Genomic DNA, 15,560 nt, shown 5'->3' on the forward strand with positions numbered 1-15,560 from the left:
TAGCCGCGACAACCTTCTTTCCTACCTTTCTACCCTGAGGTAGAAGCCGCCTTCTGTTGCAACGCCTGTCGCTCATCCGCCTCGCGCCTTGGAAGACTTACAGCCCACTTTTCAGACGGATCGCCCGATCTTCGCGAGGCTACCGGCTGTGTCCAGGAGATCTGGCATTATTCTCCCTGGATGTTCTAGCGCTGGCCCCAGCAACTCATTTTTTTTTCCCCTTCTCTTTCTTTCGTTACGCTGCCTTTCTCTACTTCCGCTTGCCTGTCGGTTGAAGCATACAACACGGCGAGCTCTCTCTCTCTCTCTTTGAGTCTCCCTTTCGCCCAAAAGACTTCCTTGACATCCCTCGATTGTCCCTGAAGAGCACCCCTCCCAACTCCTGGGGAGCTGAGCACAATGGGTCCCCCCATGCCGACCTCCCCTCATGAACCCCATTCACCATATGAGTCGCCCTTCCACGGGCGGAGTGAGAGTGACTTTTCTTCCACCGCGCCTCCGGTAAGTGACAATCCTCTGGTCCTCCAGGGTGCAACAGATATGCTGATAGAGACAATCTTGAACAGTATGAGGACGCCTACAGCCACCCCGAGGCACAGCACTCTGATGCCGCCATGCCTTTCCTCGGCCACGGGGAGGAAGCTAATACCGGCTTCTACCCACAACGCGGGATGTCGACCAGTCCCAACCCCTACCAACAGCGTCATCACGCCGCGAGCCCCGGCCCTCTGAGCGTGTCCGACTCGATGAATGATGGAATGACACGGTACTCCCTTCAAGATACTGGCCCCGCGATCTTCGCTGGTGGACAGGACCCCAACATGGGCCTGCATCGTCGCTCGGGTGTTTCGACGCCCGCATCGGAGACCCCTTCAGATGCCTGGCAGCAGCGCAATGCGCCTGCATCGGGTTTGCGCCGCTATGCAACCCGTAAGATTAAACTCGTGCAGGGCTCTGTGCTGAGTGTGGATTACCCTGTGCCCAGTGCCATCCAAAATGCGATTCAGCGGGAATATCGCGAATCGGAAGAGGGATTCCCGGAAGAGTTTTCGCACCTGCGTTGTATGTATTGCGATCGCCCTTGGTGTTGAAGCTTGTAACTCACGAACGACCAGATACTGCTGCGACTTGTGACCCCGACGAGTTCACCTTGCGAAACGGTTACAACCTGCGCCCTGCCATGTACAACCGACACACCGAGCTTCTGATTGCCATCACCTATTACAACGAGGACAAGGTTCTGACGGCACGCACGCTGCACGGTGTCATGCAGAATATTCGTGATATTGTCAACCTCAAAAAGTCGGAGTTCTGGAACAAGGGAGGCCCCGCGTGGCAGAAGATTGTGTGCTCCCTGGTTTTTGATGGTATCGACCCTTGCGATAAGAACACCCTCGATATGCTCGCCACCGTTGGCATCTATCAAGATGGTATCATGAAACGATCTGTTGACGGCCGCGAAACACTTGCCCATATCTTCGAGTACACTACTCAGCTATCGGTCACCTCCAACCAACAGTTGATTCGGCCACAGGGCAATGAATCAACTAACCTCCCGCCGGTGCAAATGATTTTCTGCCTGAAGCAAAAGAACAGCAAGAAGATCAACTCCCACCGCTGGCTCTTCAATGGTTTTTGCCGTATACTGAACCCTGAGGTGGTTATCCTGATTGACGCGGGTACTAAGCCTGGCAAGAAATCCCTCTTGGCCCTCTGGGAGTCATTCTACAACGACAAAAACCTGGGCGGATCTTGTGGTGAGATCCATGCCATGTTGGGTAAGGGCTGGAAGAACCTGATGAACCCGCTGGTTGCTGCTCAGAACTTCGAGTACAAGATCTCCAATATTCTTGATAAACCTCTGGAGAGTGCCTTCGGGTACGTCAGTGTGTTACCTGGTGCCTTCTCGGCCTACCGGTATCGTGCAATTATGGGCCGGCCCCTTGAGCAGTACTTCCACGGTGACCACACCCTTTCGAAACAACTTGGCAAGAAGGGTATTGAGGGCATGAACATTTTCAAGAAGAACATGTTCCTTGCCGAGGATCGTATCCTCTGTTTCGAGCTGGTGGCCAAGGCTGGTTTCAAGTGGCATTTGACCTATGTCAAGGCGTCTAAGGGTGAGACTGATGTGCCCGAAGGTTCTGCGGAATTCATCAGTCAACGTCGTCGCTGGTTGAACGGTTCATTCGCTGCCAGTTTGTATGCCATTATGCACTTTGGCCGTATCTACAAGTCTGGCCATAACATTATCCGTCTCTTCTTCCTTCACATTCAAATGATCTATAACTGTGCTGGTCTGGTTATGACCTGGTTTTCTCTCGGTATGTGTCGCCCTTGCATCTCCTCTTTAACTGAGAATATGCTACTAATCACCTCTTAGCTTCGTTCTGGCTTACAACATCGGTCATCATGGATTTGGTGGGAACACCAAGTGCGGCGAATAAAAACAAAGGCTGGCCTTTCGGTAATGACGCTTCGCCCATCGTTAATAACTTCCTGAAATATGGCTATGTGTTCTTCCTGATGCTCCAGTTTATTCTGGCGCTGGGTAATCGACCCAAAGGTTCCCGTCTCGCCTACACACTCTCCTTCATCTACTTCTCGATTGTTCAATGCTACATCCTCGTCTTGTCATTCTACCTTGTGAAGAACGCCTTCACGGGAGGTACCCTGGATTTCGATATGAGCAAGGGTGTCGGCGTGTTCCTCAAGTCCTTCTTCAGTTCCAGTGGTGCCGGTATTGTTCTGATCGCCTTGGTGTCGACCTACGGTGTGTACTTCGTGGCCAGTTTCTTGTACATGGACCCCTGGCACATGTTCACCTCATCGTGGGCCTACTTCGGCGGTATGACGTGCTCGATCAACATTCTCATGGTCTACGCCTTCTGCAACTGGCACGACGTGTCGTGGGGTACCAAGGGATCGGACAAGAGTGAGGCGCTGCCGGAGGCCAAGACGGCCAAGGACGACGGCAAGTCGAACTTCATTGAGGAAGTGGACAAGCCACAGGCCGATATCGACAGCCAGTTCGAGGCGACAGTCAAGCGGGCGCTGGCGCCGTTTGTGGAGCCCGAGGAACACGAAGAAAAGGACATGAACGACTCGTACAAGGCCTTCCGAACCAACCTGGTGCTGCTCTGGATCTTCAGCAACCTGGTTGTCGTGCTGTGCATTACGGCCACCGGCATCGACCGGTTCTGCTTGACCAACACCTCCACGGTGCGGACCTCCAACTACTTCTCGGCCATTCTGTGGACGACGGCGGGTCTGTCCCTGTTCCGTTTCATCGGCTCGCTCTGGTTCCTGGGCAAGTCGGGCATTCTCTGCTGCGTCTCCCGCCGCTAAGCCCGCCTCTTAGGCCTGCGACCGCTGCTGTACATACCATCGCCCTTGATCGGGCCGATTCTTCACGTCTTAAGGGGGTTTTCGGGGTGGGTGTCTTGTGCTATAGAATGGGATGACTCACCGGGTATTTGGTGATTGGATGTTTTTGTTTTGAACGTTAGTTCAGGGCCTCGATCGTGGCGGACGGCCGGGGGTTTGCCACTCCCTCAGCCCGCGAGGCCCCGTTGCGCGGTGGTCACCGCCTGTATGATTCTTGGGGGAATGATCTTCACTGCGCAGCATCGGTTTTAATAGCCCAGAGCATATGGAAATACAATGGATTCTTTTCTTTTCCTCGACTCTTGACGCCCATGCCGTTCCCTGTCTCCACCGTCTCCAGTGTTTCCCTGAGTGTCTGGGGGATCTGCGAGGATCGTGGAGAAGTGGACTCGATGTACGCGATCCTGTCTGTAGTCGTACACTAATGCACCAGTATGTACAGTATGTACATTGATATTGTAGAGTAGACAGACGGGGTCCTCTGCTCTCCCGCGAACCTCCCCCCTTGATGACATGACCGCCCGCCGAAACCACCTCGTCTCCTCCCGCATCTGTCCCTCTTCTGCTCCGCCCGGAATACCTTCTTTCTCGAGCCACGCACAGACAATGATGTTGGATTCGTCCAAGCCCCCCTGGTCGTCGAGGCTGAGCCCGTCGGCGGTTCGGGTGCTCGAGCGTTGCAGCGGGCCTTTAGCGGCCTCATGCTGCTCGTCTGCCGCAGCCGGAGGACAGCCATCCGAGCGTGGCGCCAATAGCTGGCCCTGAATGGTGCCAGGGTGTGAGAGACCACGGGTTGATCAACCTTACCCTACACTCTCCTGCAGTCACTTCATATGGATGTGCGGATGGGCCATGACCTGCTATGTACTAGCCGGAAAGGCTCTCGATACTTCCCTTCTGCACCACTTGCACGCGCCGCAACTCAATCCCGCCGTCTTCGCCCGTGCGGTCACCGGGATAGTTACTGCGCCTGATCGGAGACTCGCGACTTCACCAGAGTGGTAATAGACGTGGTGGGCTGCATCGCGCCGTCATGGCACCCCCCCGCATCGTTCGCTGCCGATCGGTGGTTGAAGGCGGGTCCGTTTGCGCGACTTGGAATGCCTCTGCTGCCCTTGATTTGCCCTCAGCGACTCGATGGAGACAATGTTTCCCAAGTCGGCTGAGCTACCGCACTCTTCTGCTCCACCGGCACTGGCGAAATATCCGGTTCGAGGTACCGGCCATGATGCCATTCCGTGTCGCTTACCGGTTCTGGGCAATTGATGATTGCGAGGCATTTTCGCTTGCCCAGAAAGCGATGCCATATAAAGACCCCCAGGACTTCCCGCATTGTCGTTCGCCTTATCCCCTCAGTTTTGCTGCTTGCAAATACAGTCACAACCTCCCATCTCGACTTGTATCAACAGATCGCTCGCCCCGTCACGACCCACTTCGTTCTCCACCCCTAATGTCGCAGTACATCCCCCAGATCTCCTCCCAGTCCCTTCGTGAGAAGGTTGTTCTCATCACCGGTATGTTCCGATTCCCCACGGGGGTCCGCAATTGCGACTGCCACTACGATGTAGTAGCAACCCGCATCTATCTTGCTGCCTAGGTAACCACTAGTATTCGCGACTGACAGCTGTATCTTTTAGGCGGTGCCAACGGCATTGGGGCCAGCCTGGTCCAGCAATGTCTTGAGAGCGGCGCCAATGTCTGCGTTGGCGACCTCGACAATATCGCCGGTGAGCGCCTACAGCGCAAGTACCAGGAACAGTTCCAGCCAGAGGAGGGCCAGCCTCCACGCGTGGTCTTCCAGACGACTGATGTCACCAACTACCAATCGGTGCTGGCCCTCTTTGACTTCGCCTTCAACAAATTTAAGCGCATCGATCATGTCGTCTCTGCGGCAGGTATCGTAGAGATCGGCAACTGGTTTGATTTCGGACTGACGCTGGAGACAGTTCGCGAGGTAAGCCAATCGGTGGCGCATATCCATGTGCCCGTAAACCGTTTTGAACAAAGTAACTAATTGGTTCTCTCTTAAAGACTCCCACCCACAAAGTCCTGGATGTCAATCTCCTCGGATCGATGTACGTCTCGCGCATCGCCTCCGTCTACCTGCGCCACAACCGCGGCCCCAACGTCGATCGCTCCATTTTGCTCTTCTCGTGTGTCTCGGGATTCAAGGACAGTCCCTCCCTCTTTGTCTACCAATCCTCCAAGCACGGAGTAATCGGTCTCATGCGCTCCCTGCGCGGCTACGTTTCGTCTCCTTATAAGCACTATCTTCGCATCAACACGATCTGCCCCTGGATGACTGAGACCGAGGCGATCCGCAAGATCGAAGATCAGTGGAAGCTGGCAGACCTGCCTACCAACACTCCTCGCGAGGTGTCCACCGTGGCCACCAGCATGCTGGCCGATTCGTCCCTCAACGGTACTTCTATGGTTGTCGAGGGCGGCCGTTCATGGGAGATTGAGGACAACATCGACCGACTCGAAGCCCAATGGCTTGGTGAGCAGTCGTCCAAGACCCTGGCCGCAGGACAGCTGTTCCTGGACGATGGTGCTATTTGGACCGCCCTCCCGCGCAAGAAGAGCAGCATCTCCAATGGCGTGCCCCCGGGTGTCCCTCTTGACAAGCTCGGCGGTATCCAAGATCACGTCAATAAGATGCAGATATACGGGGTGACCAATGGAGCCTCTAACAGCATCACCCATGGTGTGCACTAGATGAGCCGTCTCGTTTTGATTCTTACTTTCTGTTTTGATACCCACAAATTTGGATCGTGCTGGTCGCGAACACTTCAATGCCAGATCTTAGGGACCAGTAATCCTGATATGACGAATATTACTGCATTAAAGGGAAATCCGTGGTATACACTATACTATATAGGTATCGAATCACTCCGATAACATCGTTTTATTCTTTCTCGACTCGTCAATTGCAGTATGACCTGCAAGACCATGTATGAGGTTGATACCGCTATAGACAATACGTGGCTGCCTTGAGTACATAGAAGGCTCCTCAGTTGATCGCCCACGGCAACTGGCGTGGGTTGTGATGTCAGATTCGAAAACATTAATTACAACACTACCATACGACGGAAAGGTCACCAAAAGACTTTTTTATCTTATCGGAGCTGAGAGTGTAGAACATTAAATTATCTTTGATGAGAAAACTAAATAGCTATGCAGAATAGTTGAGAATAGGGATCTGGCCCATACAAAAACACCAGACATGCAAATGAAATACGTAGCACATCAACTTTTTCCCTCTCCAAACGCCGGAAGCTCCCCAACCCCATTTATTTGAATGACTCGCGGGTGTGTATCCGATCAATGTCAAGCGGATTGCCTTCGTAGGCGGGGACGCGCATCTCCGAACGGTGCGTTGCAACCCGCGACAGAGTGCGATGTACCGAGTGGGCATCCGTAGTGTGGACTTTGTGAACTTGGGGGGACTCTTCCTCATCAGCGGTCGATGACCCCGAAGATGACACTCCGGTCACATCCGTTTCTTGCCGTTCTGGTGACCTGGGCTCCTCGGCCTCAGTCGTCTCCAGGGCAGGCTTCTCCGTGCCTTGCAGCAAACTTTGAACGAACGCCTCCGACTGCGCGGAATACTTGCAGTACTTGCGAATCGACAGGCCCTTCTTGTACAAAATGAACGGGAATGGCACACAGGCCAGGGCGAGGAAAGCGGGCACCGTGGATGCCCAGTGGATGCCCAGATTCTCGTACATGTAAGTGGTGAACAAGGGGAACGCAAAGCCAAACATCGAGCGCAGCAAGGAGTTCGCAGCCAACACGCTCGCAGCGAAGATAGTATAGGCGTCGATCAGATAGTTGAAAACACTGAGGAAGACCAAGACCATGCCAAAACCGAACGGAACGCCGGCCGCGATACTAGCCATCCAGTGGATGGAGGGCGAGTTCGTCCAGGCAAACCAGAAAAGACCAATCGGCAAGGCAAGCGATGCGATCATGCATGGCGGAAGACGGGTCTCCGGAGGCGAGTAGCCCCCGTTCTTTTCCAGAAGCTTTCCATAGCGGGTGTTCTCTGGGATGGAGTAGGCAATCGCAGCGAGCATGCCAATCATAACACCGAGGAAAGCCAGGGCAGAGACGCCCTGATTCCAGCCGCGGTGAATCTCGTAGACGATAGGGAATGCGCCGAACAGCATATAGAGGGTACCGTAAATGATCGCAAGGTAGATCGAGAGGAGCAGAACAATAGGCTCCCGGAAAAGGAGGATAAAGGGACGGGATAGCGAGGTCTTCAGGGCCTCTTTCAGATCCGGGCGACCTTGGTCGATATCCAGTTTGCTCACATATAGCTTTCCAGTTAGCTTGGTCAGAGTCTTTGCCCGCTGGCGCAGCAAGACGGGGGCATAGGTCTCCGGCTTGAAGGCAGCGCCACAGAACCACATCGCACCGCAGAGGATGGTCAGCAGGCCCATCACCCACTTCCAGCCTTCATTCATACCCAAGAACCCCCCGACGATGGGGCCAATGACAGGTCCCAGGAAGGGGGCCAGGGCAAAGGCCGACAAAGCCAGACCGCGCTCGCGCGCCGCGAACATGTCGGCGATAACACCGCCGGAGTTGGTAAAGGGTGACGAGCCGAAGCAGCCGGCCAGAAAACGGAAGACAATCAAGGATTCGATGTTCTTGGCTCCTGTACAGGCGGCGCAAAAGATGGTCAACCCGCAGTAGGTACCAATAAAAACGACCTGACGACCGAAAAGCTCACTCATGGGAGCCCAGATAAGCGGGCCCAACTATGTGCCATGTCAGCATGATATCCAACACTCGGTTTGATAGAGTAGGCCGACTTACTGCAAAACCAAGAACGTAGAGCGAGACACCCAAGGTGGCAATCTCCGTATTGACCAAGAACTGTTCCTCAATCTGGACGATCCCGCCAGTATAGGCGGACGACACCAGGGCAACGACGAGGGTCTCCAAGGCCGCAACAAGAGTCACCGACCACTTCATCCGGTTGGACAACTGCAGCGGATTGCGAAAATCGCGGGGCATCCATTGCACCACATAGGGATCGTCTTCGGTGCCGGAGCCTGCATAGTCGTGGTCGACGACTTCCTGCGTGACCACGCCTGGTTCGGCCACTAATCGCCAGAAGGGGATCTTATTTGGAAGTCCTGAGGGTCGGGTGCCCTCGAGGGACGGTGTTTCCGCCATCTTGGAGTGTGCTGATGGTAATCGATGTATACGCTGTGGTCGTCCGCGGCGATGGCGTTGGCGAGAGTCGTGTCAGACGGGGGGATTCCACAGGACAAGCTGAACACAGCCTGTGTGACCGAGCAGATGAAACTAATTTGCATCGAAACATGCTGGACGGGGGGCCACGCTGGGTTTTGTTGTACGATTATTCAACAGCCGCCCCGGAGGACTTGCTGCTTCGGGACATTGATATTTTCGGACCCACCGCGATAGAGACGGCCTGGGTGACGAGGAGCCTCCTCAACAAAGGCTCGGCCATGGACAATCGGTGACTCCGGGGTCCATTCGCACAGGGCTCGCGCCTCGCATGCGCAATGTACCGATTGGGCGTGTTTGGCACAGGACATGGCCATTTCTCGAGGCCAACCCACGTCGATGGATGAGCGAGCAGGCATGCCGAAGATGCTGGACAGGTTGAATCGGGCCGACTTCCACGACTGCATCGGGCTCGGCAGCTGCAGCTTCATGGCCCCTGATAGGCCGGGGCTCTTGCTCTTGGACTCCCCCCGTTGCGCAAAGTGGTCGATGTGCCGAGGTTTGCAAAGAAAATTTGATCTCGATCGCGTCGGGCCATCTCCACCCGGCGGGACTGACAGACAACCTCGGCACTCGCCGATTAATAATAGTAACGTCGCTGGCGCTAGTACCTTAACTAACTAATCAGCAGACTGATCTGAATAATACTCGCTCCAGAAGGATAAAAGGAGGAATATTCTTTTGGAGCGATTGCTATTCTCCGATTCCATCGGGAAACCCCCACCCGCCAACAGCCCCAGTGGGGCGATGATATGATCAGAAGGGGCCAACATGCATCAAACACCATGTATGGTAATAATCGGTGATCGGATGGCCTGTGCTGGAATGATGTATGCGCTCGAAAGATTCATGCAGTGACCTTGGACTACTTGAAGGGTCGATACTTGTTACTGCTACTACTACTACTACTACTACTACTACTACTACTACTACTACTACTACTACTACTACTACTACTACTACTACTACTACTACTACACTACCAGTGATATAGAAGAATCGTCAACGATGGCTCCTGGATCGCTGCACCACGGCTGATTTGGTCTGATGGAGTCGCTCACGATGACCTTGTATACCGCCCCAGCATTAGTGCTGACTTGATATTTGGCCCCCGCGTTTCTCTACGGTGCTGCTCCGAGGGTCCGTCCATGCCTGAGCTATTGCTAGTAGTATGTAGGCTGCGAATTACATGTATACTGGCAGAGATTGAGACGCATATGTGTGGAACTGAGGGCACGAATGCTCGCTCATTAGCTGTGTTCAAATCTATAATGCAATTCATAACAGGTTTTCATCAGTCTGCTGTAGGTCTCCCGCCGACTCCTACAGACTCTTCTCAATCGCGCCCACCTCTGCCATCACTTCCCGGATGGCCTTCTTTGACGGCTCGCCCACCGGCTCATAGGGGTGTCGGGGCTGCAGCTTCTCTTCGGCGCCCTGGATGCCCGCCAGCGGAGCCGTGTATGTTGCCACGGCAAACTTGGTAGAAGCGATTCCACTCTTGATGGGGCTTTCCGCCAGCGCCGCCTGGCCCTGGAGCTTGCGGGCTTCGTCCAGCTGGCCCTTCTGGTACAAGGCATACACCTTGGAGGATGTCTTGGGGAAGACATTGGCGAATGCGGCGATGCACCCGGCGCTGCCGGCGGCGAGACCGCCAATGAGGAAGTCGGACTGGCCACCAAAGGTTGCGAACTCCTCGGAGGAGAAAGTGGCCGCGAGGCGGGTGATCTTGCCCACAGAGCCGCAGGTCAGCTTGACACCCACCACGTTGGAGGGGCCATTACGCTGGGCAGCGGATTCGCGCGTGATGGCGGCAATGGTCTCGGAGTCCATATCGACGCCGTTGCACACGCCAGGGAAGTTATACAGCACCACGGGCAGCGACGCCTTCGCGGCGACTTCGGAGAAGAACCGCTTCACGACGTTCATGTTGGTGGCCTTGCCAAAGTAGGCCGGGGGAAGCACGAGCAGGTAGTTGGCACCGGCCGCCGCCGCATCGTTGGCCAGTTCGAGGGTTTGCTTGGTAGAGTGCGCTCCCACGCCGGCCATGAGCGGGAAGTCAGGACCGACGGCGGCACGCGCGGTGGCGATGAGCTGGGCACGCTCTTCGCGGGTCAAGAGGAAGGCCTCGGAGTTGGTGCCCAGGATGACCAGGCCCGCGAGCCCGGTGCGCGACAGGTAGGCGAAGTATTTCGCCTGGGCATCGAGATCGAGCGAGTCGGATTCGTGGTGAAAGAAGCTGACTGCGGGGCACCAAACGCCCGCCGGGGGGACGTGGGGTTGCGACGAGACGGTTTGGGAGCCCATGATGTCTAATCTGAGAATCTGTATAGGATATCGTCTGGATGATACTCGGGGGCTGACGGGGTCGAATCAAGCGGGTGCGGTGATACAGGGAAGTTGGAGAGCAAATGAAGGACGGGACAGCGCGGTCTTTCTATGCGCCTCGTCCCCGCGCGTGCGCGCACTGAGGGGTTGCTCATCGCCAGGTCCTGGGAAGGTCGGGTCGGCGTCCCGAGTGCGTCGTGGTCGTCGAAGCGCGACTGTCGGCGCGCGCAGCCGATCGGCGTGGGGGCCGCTGCTCGGAGCACATCCGACGGACGCGCGAAGATTGGTTGCGACCACACTTGAGCCCCACGCAGACCGAAAGGTGTCACGTGTTACAGTCACGTGATACCACCCCTCTTGGTGTACTTGCCCAAAAGGATAGCTAGGATCTCCCCTCTTCCCCCCGCATGTCTCCAGCACGCGCATCACAACCGCGCGGACGGCCTGCCGAGTGTCGGGCTGTGGCCCGGCCTGACGCAGCTTCAAGACTCTGGCCCCTCCATAGCCATTAGCATTCATTAGGATTACAGCAATCAATTCCCTATTTTCAGTCTCTCTCTCCCTGCTTTTTCCTCTCTCTGTCTCTATTGCAGTGCCGAGTACGCATAATGACCACCAGTTCGAATTCCTCCTGGTTTGACCAGGCTCGTTTCATTCCACCGGATGCCATATTCGCTCTCACGGCCCAATACCTGGCCGACACCTGCCCGCAGAAGGTGAACCTGGGCCAAGGGACGTATCGCGATGCCCACGGTCATCCGTGGGTGCTCCCGTCAGTAAACAAAGCCCGGGAAACATTACTGGCGCGCGGATTGAACCACGAATATCTCCCCATTCTCGGACTGGCAGATTTCCGAGAGGCGACGGCCAAGCTGGTCTTGGGCTCGGACTTGTTCACGGTGCAGCGATCCCGCGTAAGGCAGAATTCCGTCCGGTCCATCATCCGCGATCAAGGATCCATGGCTAATTCGGTAGCGTAGGTGGCCACCTGCCAAAGTCTGTCCGGCACCGGCTCTCTTCACCTCGCAGGGCTACTCCTGCGCGCCTGTCACGACCGGCCGCCCAAGGTCTATATCCCCTCGCCCACCTGGTCGAACCACCACCAGGTCTTTGGCTCGCTAGGCTTCCCCTGTGACAGCTTTAAGTACTATGACCATGAGACGAGAGACCTGGATCTGCAATCTTACTTCGCCATGTTGGACCAGGCGGAGCCGAATTCGGTCGTCATCCTCCACGCCTGCGCCCACAACCCAACCGGCTGCGACCCCAGTAAGGAACAATGGCGGGAGATCGCTCGGCGTATGAAGGAGCGCCAGCTCTTCCCGCTCTTTGATGCCGCCTATCTCGGATTCAACTCGGGCAACCTTGATGAGGATGCCTATCCCATTCGCCTGTTCATTGGTGAGATGGGCATGGAGGCCGGGGTGTGCGTGTCATTTGCGAAGAATATGGGTCTTTATGGTAAGTATTGTACCACGAGAGTAAACTGTGGATTTGGAAGGAACCGAGATAACTGACCAGGAGATCTCGGACCAGGCGAGCGGGTTGGCTGCTTCTTGCTCGCCACAAACACCACCGAGACTGCGACAAATACACAGTCCATGCTGGAGATGCTGCAACGATCGGAAGTGTCCAACCCGCCAGGATTTGGCGCCAAAATTGCAAGCCGGGTTTTGGGATCGGATGAACTAAAGCAGATGTGGTATGCGGACATGGTGACCATGAGTGATCGGATCCGCTCCATGAGGACGGCCCTATACAACCATCTGAACACATTCGGTAGGTCTTGCAAGCAATTAGAGAGTTGATTGGTGAAAGATCAAAGTACTGATCGGTGGAAACAGGAGCGCCGGGATCATGGGACCATCTCATTCGGCAGTCAGGAATGTTTGGATTCCTTGGATTGTCGCCAGAGGTAGTGGTGAAACTGCGAGGTGAGCATTTTCAATCTGATTCCGGGGACAAGCGGCAACGGCCATGCTAATTTCGTTACGACAGAACAATATCACGTGTACATGGCCGATAATTCCCGCATCTCCATCGCAGGCTTGAACGAGGGCAATGTCGAATACGTGGCGCGATCTATCGCCGAGGTCTTGCGAGCGGAATCATGACATGGGCGTTTGGGAGTAGCCTGGTCACACACTATGGTGTGAATATTAGTGCCTTAGGATATGATGAATGCTAGCCGGTGCCGTGGAGATATATATGCGACCAAAGCACTTTGCAACATGAACTATGCGAAGGCAACAACAATAGAGCTCTCTGACTGCGACTTAGACAACAGTGAAGCGAATCAAACACTATTATATTATCGTAACGATGAGATCTTGTGGAGCTGGACTTTTCTGCTACTCCCAAGGCCGTAGCTTCCATGCACATTGAGCGTGCCGCAGTCGTACTTGTAGGCACCGCAATTGCATGTACCTTAACCATTCACGATCTGGAATAGCGCCAGTCCTGGCGTGTGAGTCACAACTTCAAGTCAGATAAGAATGAGTCTACGAAGCATGAGGCCCTACAGATTTCACTACAGTGAGCCAACGTCACATTCCATCGACGTCGCTCGTCTACACTGGCCAATTCAACTAAACTGTTCACCCCAGACGAAGCCGAATTGCAGTCAAATCCAGACCGCGAGCCACGAACACCAGCAGGCTCGATCATCTACCGATGGTAGCACCTCAGTGCTGGATCGACGCTGATCTCGTCGAGCACCAGCTGCGAACACTCCGAGATGGCGCACCTTCGCCGCCAAGCCGAGGTGTGCCGCGAGTTGTACCCCGACGACGACGTTGCCATTTACTGGGTTCCCACGGGTGGGATGGCCATCCGCACCCGGTCCCATTTTCCAGGGCAAACTCAACCGCGCGGCCGGCTGTGGGAACGCGGCAGGGATTGAGGAGGCTGTCGTGCACGAGCTGGAGGGATTCTTCGCGGCCGGCGGATTGCCACCAGAGATTCATCTGGGACCATTCGCATCACAGGCGGCGCTGGACCTGCTGATGTCGCGAGGATACACGGACCGAGGCACCCTCGTTACGTATTGGTGTGCCCTGCAGGCGTCTTCTGTGCAACCGGACCAGACTGGACCCCAGCAACATCATATGCCTGGGGTGACTGTCCGGCCTGCGCAGCCCCATGAGATGAGGCAGTTTGTGGCCGCATCCATTGCGGGATTTTCGTCGAATGGGAGGTCGCGCGAGCTGTTAGGGGTACTGGCGGAGATTGCGACACGACGCCCCGACACCACGTTATATGTCGCGCAAGTGGGCGAGGAGATCGCCCGCACGGCGGCGATGGCGAGTATGGAGGGCGCTGTGGACGAAGGTTTGGGGTTCGGCGTGGCGCATCTCTATCTGGACAGCACGGTGCCGGCCCACCGGGGAAAAGACATCCAGACTGCGCTGATACGGGCGCGGCTGGCAGAGGCCCAGCGCCGGGGGCTGGGGCTGGTGACGAGCATCACCCGTGTCGGCGACGGGAGTGCGCGTAATGTAGAGCGGGCGGGGCTGCGGCCGGCATATACCATGAGGATCCTGACGGGGTCATCGTGTTTGTGACGGAGAGGAGTGGGACAGAGTGTGGGAGGCTGCCAATGTCGAGGGAGGGCCGGTTGGGCAGGCCGCTCCCTGCCGCAAGGGGAAGGTAATTGCAGATAAGTGGCTTGGGTGACTCCAACGGAGGGTACCCCAACCGGCGGATAATTAGCAGGAGAAACGGCGATCGGCCGGGGATTGGCAACTCTATCGTCGTGGGTGTGCGCTGGGTCTCGCCGTCCTGCTCGACATTGGTGTACACAGAAGTGAATTTAGTAATGGAGTGGCGTTGGATGCGTTGTTTATCTTGTTAATCAGCCCGTTTAGACTCGAGCTGAAACGCCATCCCCCCACCCCCTATCTCACATGTCACGTGACATAAAAGAACTGGGCCCAGACCCACTCGGCATTATCATCACGTGATGTTATCTCCCGCCGCTTGGCCTAGTCGAAGGTTCGAAGTCGGAACTTGCTGCGCCAGCCGTGTGCTGCCGATTGGATCTGTCGCGATGTGCGAACAGGGATTGCCGCGGGTGGCTGAGGGCCGCCCGTTGGCAAAGCTTGTCGAACGATCACATCGCGACCCTTCACCTCGTCCTTGCCCTCCCCCGGCGCACGCAGCGGAACCCTCGAAACTCCCCGCATTCTCTCCACGGGGTCACCGGCTGGGGCAGGCTGGGGCACACTGGGGCCTCTGCAGCGCTGCCCCCCAGGACTAAACCCGGCTGGCATTTCTTTTACCTAACAACCGAAACCTTCTTATCGCATATCTTGGGTCGTCCCGCACGACAGTCGTCTACGGGCCTTCCACGGGCCCTCCAGGCCCTTTCGGTGGACCCGACATCGCTGCATCCGGCCTTCCCGTTGGCCCCAACGCCCCCTGGCAGTGGAGCAGCGTCGTACTCCACGTGTGGACCAATGCTAATGAGGTGCACACCGGGGCAAGCACTGAGGGCCAGGGCCGCATTAGGAGGCAAAGTGCCAATGGCCTCTTATGACCCTGCCGTCCCTGCTTGGTCGGCGACCGTCGACGCTTCG

General features: G+C 56.0%; 10 protein-coding genes across 10 annotated transcripts; 4 read left to right on the forward strand and 6 right to left on the reverse strand.

Annotated features, from left to right (window-relative positions):
- Positions 1-399: 399 nt before the first annotated feature.
- N7532_012121 (uncharacterized protein) lies at positions 400-3,348 on the forward strand (the record flags this gene model as incomplete). Its single annotated transcript, XM_056624612.1, has 4 exons — positions 400-501; positions 567-1,062; positions 1,116-2,324; positions 2,384-3,348. 4 exons carry the CDS (start codon positions 400-402, stop codon positions 3,346-3,348), a joined length of 2,772 nt encoding a protein of 923 aa, XP_056469600.1.
- A 268-nt stretch (positions 3,349-3,616) lies between these two features.
- Positions 3,617-4,622, reverse strand: N7532_012122 (uncharacterized protein; the record flags this gene model as incomplete). Its single annotated transcript, XM_056624613.1, has 3 exons — positions 3,617-3,808; positions 3,861-4,148; positions 4,428-4,622. The coding sequence occupies 3 exons, from the start codon at positions 4,620-4,622 to the stop codon at positions 3,617-3,619; spliced, it is 675 nt and encodes a 224-aa protein (XP_056469601.1).
- A 215-nt stretch (positions 4,623-4,837) lies between these two features.
- N7532_012123 (putative 3-hydroxyacyl-CoA dehydrogenase) lies at positions 4,838-6,105 on the forward strand (the record flags this gene model as incomplete). The annotated part of the gene is made up of 3 exons (XM_056624614.1): positions 4,838-4,901; positions 5,025-5,341; positions 5,419-6,105. The coding sequence occupies 3 exons, from the start codon at positions 4,838-4,840 to the stop codon at positions 6,103-6,105; spliced, it is 1,068 nt and encodes a 355-aa protein (XP_056469602.1).
- A 575-nt stretch (positions 6,106-6,680) lies between these two features.
- N7532_012124 (MFS transporter) lies at positions 6,681-8,577 on the reverse strand (the record flags this gene model as incomplete). Its single annotated transcript, XM_056624615.1, has 2 exons — positions 6,681-8,156; positions 8,215-8,577. 2 exons carry the CDS (start codon positions 8,575-8,577, stop codon positions 6,681-6,683), a joined length of 1,839 nt encoding a protein of 612 aa, XP_056469603.1.
- Positions 8,578-8,768: 191 nt separating this feature from the next.
- N7532_012125 (uncharacterized protein) lies at positions 8,769-9,086 on the reverse strand (the record flags this gene model as incomplete). The annotated part of the gene is made up of 1 exon (XM_056624616.1): positions 8,769-9,086. The coding sequence occupies one exon, from the start codon at positions 9,084-9,086 to the stop codon at positions 8,769-8,771; it is 318 nt and encodes a 105-aa protein (XP_056469604.1).
- Positions 9,087-9,978: 892 nt separating this feature from the next.
- N7532_012126 (dihydrodipicolinate synthase family protein) lies at positions 9,979-10,962 on the reverse strand (the record flags this gene model as incomplete). Its single annotated transcript, XM_056624617.1, has 1 exon — positions 9,979-10,962. The coding sequence occupies one exon, from the start codon at positions 10,960-10,962 to the stop codon at positions 9,979-9,981; it is 984 nt and encodes a 327-aa protein (XP_056469605.1).
- A 66-nt stretch (positions 10,963-11,028) lies between these two features.
- Positions 11,029-11,502, reverse strand: N7532_012127 (uncharacterized protein; the record flags this gene model as incomplete). Its single annotated transcript, XM_056624618.1, has 1 exon — positions 11,029-11,502. The coding sequence occupies one exon, from the start codon at positions 11,500-11,502 to the stop codon at positions 11,029-11,031; it is 474 nt and encodes a 157-aa protein (XP_056469606.1).
- Positions 11,503-11,591: 89 nt separating this feature from the next.
- On the forward strand, positions 11,592-13,097 carry N7532_012128 (aminotransferase; the record flags this gene model as incomplete). The annotated part of the gene is made up of 4 exons (XM_056624619.1): positions 11,592-11,897; positions 11,964-12,444; positions 12,520-12,762; positions 12,982-13,097. The coding sequence occupies 4 exons, from the start codon at positions 11,592-11,594 to the stop codon at positions 13,095-13,097; spliced, it is 1,146 nt and encodes a 381-aa protein (XP_056469607.1).
- Positions 13,098-13,720: 623 nt separating this feature from the next.
- N7532_012129 (uncharacterized protein) lies at positions 13,721-14,546 on the forward strand (the record flags this gene model as incomplete). The annotated part of the gene is made up of 2 exons (XM_056624620.1): positions 13,721-13,747; positions 13,971-14,546. 2 exons carry the CDS (start codon positions 13,721-13,723, stop codon positions 14,544-14,546), a joined length of 603 nt encoding a protein of 200 aa, XP_056469608.1.
- Positions 14,547-14,966: 420 nt separating this feature from the next.
- N7532_012130 (uncharacterized protein) lies at positions 14,967-15,167 on the reverse strand (the record flags this gene model as incomplete). Its single annotated transcript, XM_056624621.1, has 1 exon — positions 14,967-15,167. One exon carries the CDS (start codon positions 15,165-15,167, stop codon positions 14,967-14,969), a length of 201 nt encoding a protein of 66 aa, XP_056469609.1.
- Positions 15,168-15,560: the final 393 nt, after the last annotated feature.

This window comes from Penicillium argentinense (assembly GCF_028826775.1).
Source record: "Penicillium argentinense strain IBT 30761 chromosome Unknown utg000011l_segment0_segment0, whole genome shotgun sequence".
NCBI lineage: Eukaryota > Fungi > Ascomycota > Eurotiomycetes > Eurotiales > Aspergillaceae > Penicillium > Penicillium argentinense.